Source organism: Diceros bicornis, chromosome 19 (genome assembly GCF_020826845.1).
Source record: "Diceros bicornis minor isolate mBicDic1 chromosome 19, mDicBic1.mat.cur, whole genome shotgun sequence".
NCBI lineage: Eukaryota > Metazoa > Chordata > Mammalia > Perissodactyla > Rhinocerotidae > Diceros > Diceros bicornis.
In genome coordinates this window covers 28,756,211-28,766,711 of record NC_080758.1, presented here as the reverse complement: position 1 = coordinate 28,766,711, position 10,501 = coordinate 28,756,211, and the positions used below count along the sequence as shown (strand labels likewise).

The following is a 10,501-nucleotide window of genomic DNA, read 5'->3' as shown; positions in this document are numbered from 1 at the left end:
TGTGTTTGTGTGTGTGTGGTGGGAGTAGTGGCGGTGGCATTTCAAGCAGAGGGAACAGCAGGGGGTGGGGGGGTGTAGATTCGGAGCCAGGGAGGCTACACCAGTCCACCAGTCCAGGGTGGGATTGTGGGGAGTGAGGGAGAGAAACTTGCATGGGGGGGGGAGTGACGCCAAACAGGCTGGGGCTCGAGCCCCCACTCACCACTTGTAAGAGTAAAGACCAGAGCTCTTATCTGTAAATCGGCGGTACTCCCCCACAACTTCAGGAGGAGCAGTAAAGATCAGTAAGGCCTTCAGCACGGTGTCTGGCACACAGTAGGACCTCAACCAACATGTCACTCTGTGAGGGCAAAGAGTTTCTTTTGTTCACATTTCTATCCTCAGACCTAAAACTATGCCTGACACGGTAGTAGGGACCTAAGAAATATCCGTCCAATGAATAAGTGAATGAACAGCTACCGGCGTTTGTGTTTTGTTTTTGTTTTGCTTTTGCTTTTTAAGTTTGTCGTCCGGGATGTGACACCGTTGAATCCTTATTTGGTTAGATTATAGTGTTTCTCCAAGTGTTCTCCTTGGACACCATCATATACATAATGCAGATTCCTGGGTCCCATTCCAGACCCGCTGAATTAGAATGAGGGGGAATCCGCGGATCTGTAAAGTCAAAAACCCTCCTTCCGCAATTCCTACACACATGAAAGTTGCAGAACCACGGTATTAGAATTCAAGGGCGGAAAAACCCGAGCTGGTTCCTCTTTCCGAACGAAGAAACTGAAGCCAAGAGAGGAGAAGGGACCTGCCCGCAGTCTCCCAGAGGATGTAGGCCGAGCGGAAGGAGTCCAGATTTGGGCGCATCGCACCGCACCCACCCAGACCCCGGGCATCTGCCCGGCTCACCCGCGGGGACCGGGAGCCTTCAGGGCGGGCCACCAGCTCCCGGGCCGCTTTCAACCTGGAGAACGGGGGCGGCGGGCGCGTCGCCATTGGCCGGGACGCGGCGGGCGCCTCCCTATTGGCCCGGGCGGAGGCCCCCGCCCCGGCCGGGGCGGCCTGGCGCTCGGGCCCGCCCCCGGCTATAAGGCGGCGGCCGGCCGGGCCGTGGGAGCGCGCGGGAGCGCACCGCGGGGCGCGGCGAACGCGGGGACGCGGCGCACGGGGGGACGCGGCGGGGCGCCCATGGCGTTCGCGCTGCTGCGCCCCGTCGGCGCGCACGTGCTCTACCCGGACGTGCGGCTGCTGAGCGAGGACGAGGAGAACCGCAGCGAGAGCGACGCCTCCGACCAGTCCTTCGGCTGCTGCGAGGGCCTGGAGGCGGCGCGGCGCGGCCCGGGCCCCGGGGGCGGGCGGCGGGCGGGCGGCGGCGGCGCGGGCCCGGTCGTGGTGGTGCGACAGCGGCAGGCGGCCAACGCGCGGGAGCGGGACCGCACGCAGAGCGTGAACACGGCCTTCACGGCGCTGCGCACGCTCATCCCCACCGAGCCGGTGGACCGCAAGCTGTCCAAGATCGAGACGCTGCGCCTGGCGTCCAGCTACATCGCGCACCTGGCCAACGTGCTGCTGCTGGGCGACGCGGCCGACGACGGGCAGCCGTGCTTCCGGGCGGCCGGCGGGGCCAAGAGCGTCGTCCCCGCCGCCTCCGACGGCGGCCGCCAGCCGCGCTCCATCTGCACCTTCTGCCTCAGCAACCAGCGCAAGGGGGTGAGTGCGCGGAGCTCCGGTCCGCGGCGGCGGGGGCCGGGCTTGGCGGGGGCCGAGCCTCTTAGGGAGCACACGAGGGGCAGAGACCCCAGTGAAGAGAGGGGCAGCGACGTGGAGTTCGTCGGGGATGCGACGCTACAAGACCAGGGTTTGGTGTGGGACAGAAGCACTCGCCTAGTGTCCCCCAAACAGAAGGGTTGCAGGGAAGCCCAGAGCTCGGGCATGACTTAGAGGATAGAGATTGCTTGTCGAGGGACACCCGCTCCAACTTAAGGTGTGCTGGGAGGAGGGCATGAGGGAAGGATAACAAAGGCCATCGTTTACTGAGCTCTTCCTGTGTGCGTGGTGTATTCCTCCTCTTCTGTTTTTTTTACCTTCACCAGAACCCTGCCAGGCAGGTAATTCTTCCCGTTTTATCACTGATGAGGATTTGAGACCCAGGGAGGTTAATCCTATACCCGCATTTACTCAGCTGGGAAGCCAGAAACCAGGTTCTGGGTTTGCTGGGTGTTTGTGGCCCTGAGCTACTCCTACCGTGAAATAATTGTCCCCGGTCCAAAGACCTGACCCAAGATCAGGAGACTGGGAAGAAAAGGGGATGCATTCCCCCCACCAAGAGCCTGAGGGACCCAGCTGATGAGCAGTAAGAATGAAGGAGGGGGTCCTTGAGGGCATCCAGCCCCAAAAGGAGCCCAGTGCTGAGGGACAACACTGTTGAGTCAGCTGGGCAGAGCTGGAGTTAAGCTCCTGTGGTCTGTCCCAGGTAGGGGTGACAGCCAGGCTGGTAGGAGATGATGGATGGGGCTGGGTAGCAGCAGAGGCTGCCGGGGGCTCTCCTCCTGCCCAGGCCCCCAGGAGCCTGTGTCATCCCCAGCCTTTCCCACTCTGGCCTGGGCTTTTCCTACAGACAAGGAAGCTTGTCTGTGTGACAGCTTGCATTCCAGCAACTACCATTTACATCTGGGGAAACTGAGGCTGAGAGAGTCCCTGCCTGCCCACAACCATTTGGAAAGTGAAAGGGCATGGGGGACTGGAGTCAGGCCTCTGAGTCCCCCAGTCTTTGGTTCTCACGGCTGCCCTAGGTCCCCTGCTTCACTGTTCTGGGGAAGTCTCTGTGTTGGCCTCAGACCACTCCCTTCTGGCTCAGCAGACTCCTAGCCTGGCCTCTCACCCCCATAGCTGCCTCAGTTTCCCTGAGTCAGTCTTAGGCTCAGACTTGTACTCTCTGGAGGGTCCCTGCTGCTCCCAGCTTGGGCCCTGGTCAGTGCTCCAGGCTGACTGGGCAGCCGGGTGAGCCTTCAGGCGTCCAGCCTGAGATGTGAAGGGCTGACTGGGCCCTCGGTGATATTTCCTGACCGCCTTTCTTGCATTCATTCAGTTCAGCAAACCTTAACTACCCAGTAGCCACTTTTTGTTGGCTCTGAGACCATTCCCAGAGAAGCAGGTTGTGGGTCCCCACCCACCACAGTCAGGAACTCCCAGTGTGGCCCCAGGGCAAGGAGATGAAGACAGGGATGCTGTGGTCTGATGTGGGGGCGGGCGCAAAGGGACCATCAGAAGCCAGAGGAAGCCCCTGACCCGGGGACTAAACTCCTGACTCATGCTTGGGAATGGAGGTAGACAGATGAGGGGGTAGGAGTAGGTGTTCTAGGAGCTGAGCACAGCAAGAGCTGGGGTCAGAAAACATGACCTAGAGGCCGGCCCCGTGGTGTAATGCTTAAGTTCACACGCTCCGCTTCGGCGGCCGTGGGGTTCACAGGTTCGGATCCCGGGCACGGACCTGCGCACTGCTCATCAAGCCGTGCTATGGCGGCATCCCACATACGAAATAGAGGAAGATGGGCACAGCTGTTAACTCAGGGCCAGTATTCCTAACAAAAAAAAAAGAAAGAAAGAAAGAAAAGAAAACATGACCCAGAGAAGGAAGAGGGAAGACATTGAAGGTGGCAGAGCACAGAGGAGAGGCAGAGACTGGCCGGTGACAGCCATCACAGTGTCTCAGCAGTGTTCATGAGTGCAGATCTCCCGCGCTGAGCACTTTTCACACATTATTACTAAAACCCCCCAGCAACCGGGGAGGGAGGTGCTCTGGTTTCCCCACCTGCTTAGAGATGCTGCCACTGTTTCAGACACACAGCCCATGATGGAGCCAGGATTCGAACTCAAGCCTGCCTGCTTGGGAAGTGGGAAGGGTTAGTGTAGGAGGGCCCTCCCCACTGCAGGCCCTGGGGAGAAGGTGTGTCTGTCACATGTGCACACACGGCAGGTAGGCTGGGGGACTTCTCTGCTGGTCTCAGGCCTATCCTGCAGATCACGGGGCCTCATCTGGATCTGGCTGCTTCCCTGAGACCTGTCTGCGGGACCAGGAATCCAGCCAAATTTGGCTACAGAAGCCATGTTCTCAACCCCACAGACTCCTCTGGGAATAGGGGAGCTCTGGCCCCTGAAGACTGACAGAAGAAAACTAGCTGTCTTGGGGAGCCCGTGGGGGGCGTCCTTCCGGGCTTTGCAGGCTAGAGAGCTCCAAGGCCCCGTCATTCTGAGCCACCATCTCCCTCCCATCTGGCTGGTCTGGGGTTGAGGTCACCATGGAAACAGCTCCCTGTAGCATCTTTCTGTTTAAGGAGGGGTTCCGTGTGGCCCTCAGTGGTAGAAATAGCAAGTGGGCGATGGAAAGGGGATTCTTGTCTCTGCCCTGTTTCCCCCCACCTGGGGAGTGGGGTTGGGTAGGATCGTCTTGTAAGGCCTCCTCAGTTGGTGTACTCAGCTGGGGAGCAAAAATGATACAGGCTGGTGGGGCGAGGAGGCACCATTACGAGGTGATGCTAATAATAATACTTGTGAACATTTATTGAACAGTTACGATGTTCCTGACACTGTGCTAAGGGCTTTGTCTGTGTTAGTGTGTGTAATCCTCACAGTAACTCCAGTTTACACATGGGGAAACTGAGGCTCAGTGAGGGAAAGGCACGTGCCTGAGGTCCAACAGGTAGTCCGTGGCAGAGCAGAGACTTAAGCCCAGGTCTCTCTCACTCTAGCCCAGCTCCGAACCAGGGTGCTTCTCCGAGCCCTTGGTGCTGAGTTCCTAAGGGACAAAGAAGCTGGGGCCTCGTCAGGGCCTCTTCTAAGTGCTTTTGGCAGTTTACAAGCCTCTTTCACAGCTGCATTGCATTCAACTGCGCCCTGGGGTGGCAAGTAGAATCATTTTGTCCCCATTTCATAGATGGAGAAACTGAGGTTCTAGGAGGTGAACAGTCTCAGCATTCTCATGGGACCGAGGTCTCCTGATGACCACCAGACTTCAGGTGGAGGTGGCTGTCGCTGTCCCTGAGGATGCAGAGTGAAAGGGTGGGAGGCTGGTTTTCTATCCCCTAACCTCCACATCCCGCTCCCCCCACCTCCTTCCCCCCTTCTCAGCCATTCTTGCCAGAGTTTGTCTGAGAAGCCCAAGCCCCAGGCTCTGCTGGGACTGTGGCCTCAGCCCTCAAAATAGCCCTGCCTGTGAATGAACATGCTGTCCCTGGGCCCGGAGAGCCTCGAGGGAGGCTGGGCTCGCATCTGGATGGATCTGCCCCAACCTGGGCCCAGGGGTGGAGGGGGCAGGGGGCAGAGCTCCCAGATGGTCAGCTCTTTCTCTAGATGGCTGAGAAAGATGCCTGTCCCATCATCTCCTAGCCAGGCTCGGGGGGTGAATGCTGACAGTGGGAGTTCAGACACCGTCGTGTCCTGGACATAGGACAGACAGTTGGACAACATGGATTTCTAGCCCAGCTCTTTTACCAACTGGCTGGGTGCCTGGGGGCCAGTTGTTTAACAGCTGGAGGCCTTTGAAAGAGGAGGGGCTTTAATGTCTGTGACCTCGCTGGTTTACAGTGAAGATGAAACCCATGGGTCAGCCCTCAGAATATTGGGTAGAGACTGCCCCTGTGGGGTGAGGGGCAGGTGGCTTCAGGGGCTGCCACCATTAACCTGTCTTCCACTGGGCACCACTGATTCAAGCAGCATTGGTTGGCACCTGCTGCATGCCAGGCTCTGGGCTGGAACTGGGGCCACAGAGTGAAGAACTTCTCCCTGCCTCCCCCTGACCTCCTAGCCTGATGGGGGCACAAAAGAGGAACCCCGACTTCCCCTTCTGAGTTTTATCCTGGTGGAACGTTCCTGGAAGTGCTAGGCGGTTACAGAAGTCGAGAAACCTTTTCAGGGAGCTGGGAATAAAGAGTATATTCCTGGCAGAGAGAACACCCTGAATGAAGGCAGGGAGGCCAGAAGTCCAGAGTCTGCTTTTGAAGGCTGAGGAGTAAGTGGGCACCGTCAGACGATGGGGAGGACCACTGTGGGCTTCGTTTGTTTTGCCTTTTAGTGTAAAATATTGTGACTTAAAATGTACTGGTTTTGTTTAAAGCAACAAATCACATGGGGAAGAAATGAAAAAAGTAAAAAAGTATGTAGGTAAAAAAGCCTCGCTCCCATCCTGTCTTCCCATCTTCAAATTCCTCTCCTGTGAGGAACCCCGTTAGCAATTTCCCATGTGCCCTTCTCTCCATCTCAGCACACAGGATGTTCACTCAGTTCTTGCTTCTGTTCTCGAACAGTGTTATCTGGATGTCATTCCCTGTCAGTCCATAAAGAGTTTCTTCTGCCTTCTGCTGCCGAAAACTTTATTGTGGGGCTAACTTGATTTATTTATCAAGTCCCCTATTGCTGGACACAGAGGTTAGTTCCTATGTTCACGGTGACCCGATCGAACCTCCTAATACCTTTTTCTCCCCTCTTACAGGGTGGCCGTCGTGATCTGGCGGGCAGCTGCTTGAAGGTGAGGGGGGTGGCTTCCCTTCGAGGGCCTCGGAGATGAGCCTGGACCCCTGTGGCGTTTGCTCCAAGCAGGACCCCGGAGAAGAAGGCCAGAGGCCAGCCGCTGGTAGATAGGGAAGAAGATCCCACGAGCCGAGCCCAACCCTTCTTTGTGTAGGGACCAGAGGACAATGGCCTGGGCCTATGACCCTCTGGTCAGGCCCCCTGGGACATCTCCACCCCACCCTGGAGAGCCGTGAGGACCCATCCAGCCGGCCCCAGCCCTGGCTGGTCAGAGACAAGGCAGAACTTTTGGAAAAACAAAGACTTGGTGACAGAGGACGTGTGCGTGTCTGTGCATGAGTGTGTGGGTGTGTGTGAGAGAGAGAGAATTGGTGGGTTTAAAATAAAAGGTATTTTTAAATAAAAGATGTTCCCAGCTGAACAAGGGAGGGGCCTGGGGACATCAGAGATCAGAGGTGGCCCCTCTCCTGGACCTTGGCAGAGGCCCAGACATGGCAAGTGCTGCCCTGTGCCCTGGAGAGTGTGGGGCTGGAAGGCAGGAAGATCCCCCTCTCCAGAAGTCAAGATACCCAAACTTTCCTCGCAGTCTTCTTGAACAACTGTTAGGTGTCTGGTGCGGCTGGTAAAGCAATCTTAATTTTATTTATTTTTGAATAAGGAATATATTCATTCACGAGTTTCAAAATTCAAAAGGTACAAGAGGGTATAGGATGAAAATCTCTCCCTCCTGTCCTTCAGCCACCAATTCTCCCTGCAGGCAGCCTCAGCCACCAGTTTTTTGTGATGTCCCCATTCCTTATGAGAACCAAGCAAATACCAGGAAAAAAAAAAAAAAATATATATATATATATATATATGTATAAGTTTTCTTCCACTCCACACAAATGGTAGCACGTTGTACATGCTTTCTGCTCCTTGCATGTTTTTTTCCTACTCCAGCTTGGCTGTCATCCTGAGTCAGTACACGAGGTAAAGGGCGCCCACAGTCCTTTAGTGGCTGCGTACTGACTTTATTAATGCACCAGACGGGAACGCGTCCCTTATCCAGGTCTTCACAGACAGGGCTGTGGAGACACAAAGTTCCCACATGTGCAAATGAGTGTGTGCTAATGGGGTATTTGTACCTTCTTAGCTGAGGTGATTCAGAGGATGATGACACCCAGAGGCCTGTGGCTGCCATGTGGCAGGGTGACGACGTGAGCCCTGTCCACCTTTAAAGCCCCAAGTGAGCTCCATCCCCTGTCCTGGAGATGCCCCAGAGGGGTCACCAGCCCCCGTGACCCCAGTTATGCTCCTAGCAGCGCTGGGAGGTGGGGGCTGGTGTGTCCCCATTTCACAGATTCAGCTGAGATGGGGTTGGGAACAGCTGTCAGTGGAGCCAGGAGGTCTTGGCTTTCCAGCCAGAGCTCTGTCCCTGTGAGCCCAGGATCAGAGAAGCTCAGGGGGCTGGAGGGCGGGGAGGCAGGGAGAGGGGCCAGGAGAGGTGGCAGGGCCAGGCACCTGCCCTTCCCTCAAGGTATGCTCACACACCTGTTTTTAAAATTTGTGTATTTAACAAACACTTTTATTTAGTGTTTACCTACTGAAGCCTGGCTCCAGAGTCCACACTCGTGTCCAGTCTGCTCTGTCACCGCCTGCATTTGACCCTCTGACTAAGCCTGAGGGGCTGCCCATTTTGCAGTTCAACAGATTACCAAGCACACTCTCTGTGCCAGACACCAGGGGGATAGGCCAGACCCACCCGGTCTGCCTCAGAGACGAAAACCGAGTATAAGGGAATTGCCAGTCTGGGATGGAGTGGGCCGTGAACCCACGGCACTTAACCCGTTTGGAATGAGAAGTGGAGGAAGGAGGGCCCCAGGGCCAGGGTCCTCTCCGGGAGAGCTTTCCAAGCGCCCTCTACCTCCCTCCCGCTGTGTTCCAGGGACACCGGTCTTCCTTATCCCGTGTCCCAGGGCAGTCACGCTTCCCCCTTTGGGAACTAATTAAGAAAGCACATTGCACTCTCTTCGCCTACCCAGGTCCAGGTCCAGGCGGCCCCTGGCAAAGCCACAGCAAGAGGACCGTGACCTCGTGAATGGCAGGAAGCCTGGGAGTCGGGGCAGAGCAGACCCTTGGGTCCTCTGGGCTGGAGGCCCACTTCTGCCACCAGATTTGCTGGGTGACCCCTGAGAAGTTGCTTGACCCCTCTGGGCCTCCTTGGCCTGATCTCTAACCAGTAAGAACAGCTGAAACAGAATAATAATTATTTGTTTTGCCTTGTTAAATAGTTTTTAATAGACCGTTTATGCACTGGGTGAATAATTCAAGTTGTATCCGATTGTACGCAGTGAAAAGTACATACCTCCCTCAAGCTCCTCCCCAAAGACAACTGCAGTTAGCAGTTTCCTGTGTGTCCTTCCAGAAATGCTCTCAACTGATTACTGTTTCTGAAAAAGTATTTATAGGTTTCTCTGCTTCTGTTTTCATTGTAAAAAATTCAAATGCTACAAGACCTTAGAAATATCACCCATCCCCAAAACAACAACAAATTCATCTTGCAATTTATAAAACATACACCTCAACAGTCTTTACAGCATACTGAGTTAAAACTTTTCATCGAAGGATAACATGCATGCAGGAAAGTGCACGTGCCCTGAGGTGTACAGCTTGACAAGTTTTCACAAGCTGAGCTCACCCGTGGACCCACCATGCAGATCAAGAAATGCAATCCACAGCATCCCAGGGGCCCCTCGCACACATCCTAGTCAGACTGCGTCCTTTCAATTATATTTCCTTTGAAATAGATAATACACTTAACAGAGTTCACAGTTCAAGAGACACAAAAGTGAATAAATTTACAATGTCTCCTTCCCTCCCAGCCACTCGGTTCCGGCTCTCAGAGGCCATTTCTGTTAACCAGGGTCTTGTGGATTCCTGCAGACAGTCTTTGCAGATACAAGCAAGTCACATAGATCTTGTTTTTCGGCACAAGTGGTAGCATTTTACACACTGTTCTGCACTTGGATGGTTTTTTTCCCTTAACAATACATCTTGGAGACTCTTCAGTGTTCAAAGAGCTGCTTCATACTTTTTCACAGCAGCGTAGTGCTCCGTGCTGCGTTCTCCGTTCTTTGCAGCTTGCTGTCTTCCTCGAGCCTCATTCCTGGGTAATGGACAGTTGATGCCTATGAGCCTTTGTGAGCTGCGAGCCCAGCCCAATACACGTGACTTGGGGAGGCACAGCTGAGGACCAGTACCTCTGGGGCCATCTGCCTAACAGCCCTGCCGACACACACGCACTTTCCGCCTTCAGGACGGGCCAGCCCAGCCAGGCTTCTTCAGGCTCCCTGAGTGAGGGCCAACTCCAAGCCAAAGGAATACAGGAGCTCAGGGAGAAGAAACCCAGGGCTGAGGGGAGTGGAATGACCAACTTCGGCCAGGCCACCTGGGACCCTGAAGGGAAGGCTTAAATTTCAGGTCACACCCTCCACCCAAACCTCCTTAGACACAAGGAGCAGTGGCACGAGAATGATCCAGAGTCCATCACTTCCCAATATGGAGACAGCCAGTACAGAGGAAGTAACCTGCCTGAGGTCCCCCAGAGAGTCCCTGGCCCTGCTGGGCCACTGGGAACCCAGGTCTCCCTCCTTGCCACTCAGGGCTCTCTTCCCTAATTCCACAATTGCAAGTGGGAAGGCCTCAGAGGTCGCCCGTGGCAATGGGGAAACCAAAGCCCAGAGACGGATGGCGATGGGCCACAGTTGCACAGCCTTTTGAGCTGAGTGGGGCTGAGAATGCAAGGCCCTTCCTCCAGCCCAGGGCTCCTCCACCACATTAAGTTCCCCTCATTGGCCCAGGCCACTTCCATTTTATGAGGCTCCCATTAGATTAAAAAATAAAAACACCTCAAAGCAAAATTCTGAAAACTATGGCATATTTCGCAAGTTAACTCTTAGGTGCCCGTACACAGTCCCAAGTACAGTGCATTATCATGAGAACATTAAAC

General features: G+C 55.3%; 1 protein-coding gene across 1 annotated transcript; it reads left to right on the top strand.

Moving 5' to 3' along the window:
• Positions 1–1,137: 1,137 nt before the first annotated feature.
• Positions 1,138–9,565, top strand: TCF15 (transcription factor 15). Its single transcript, XM_058563018.1, has 2 exons — positions 1,138–1,698; positions 6,476–9,565. The coding sequence occupies exons 1-2, from the start codon at positions 1,177–1,179 to the stop codon at positions 6,548–6,550; spliced, it is 597 nt and encodes a 198-aa protein (XP_058419001.1). The 5' UTR covers positions 1,138–1,176; the 3' UTR covers positions 6,551–9,565.
• The last annotated feature ends 936 nt before the right edge of the window (positions 9,566–10,501 follow it).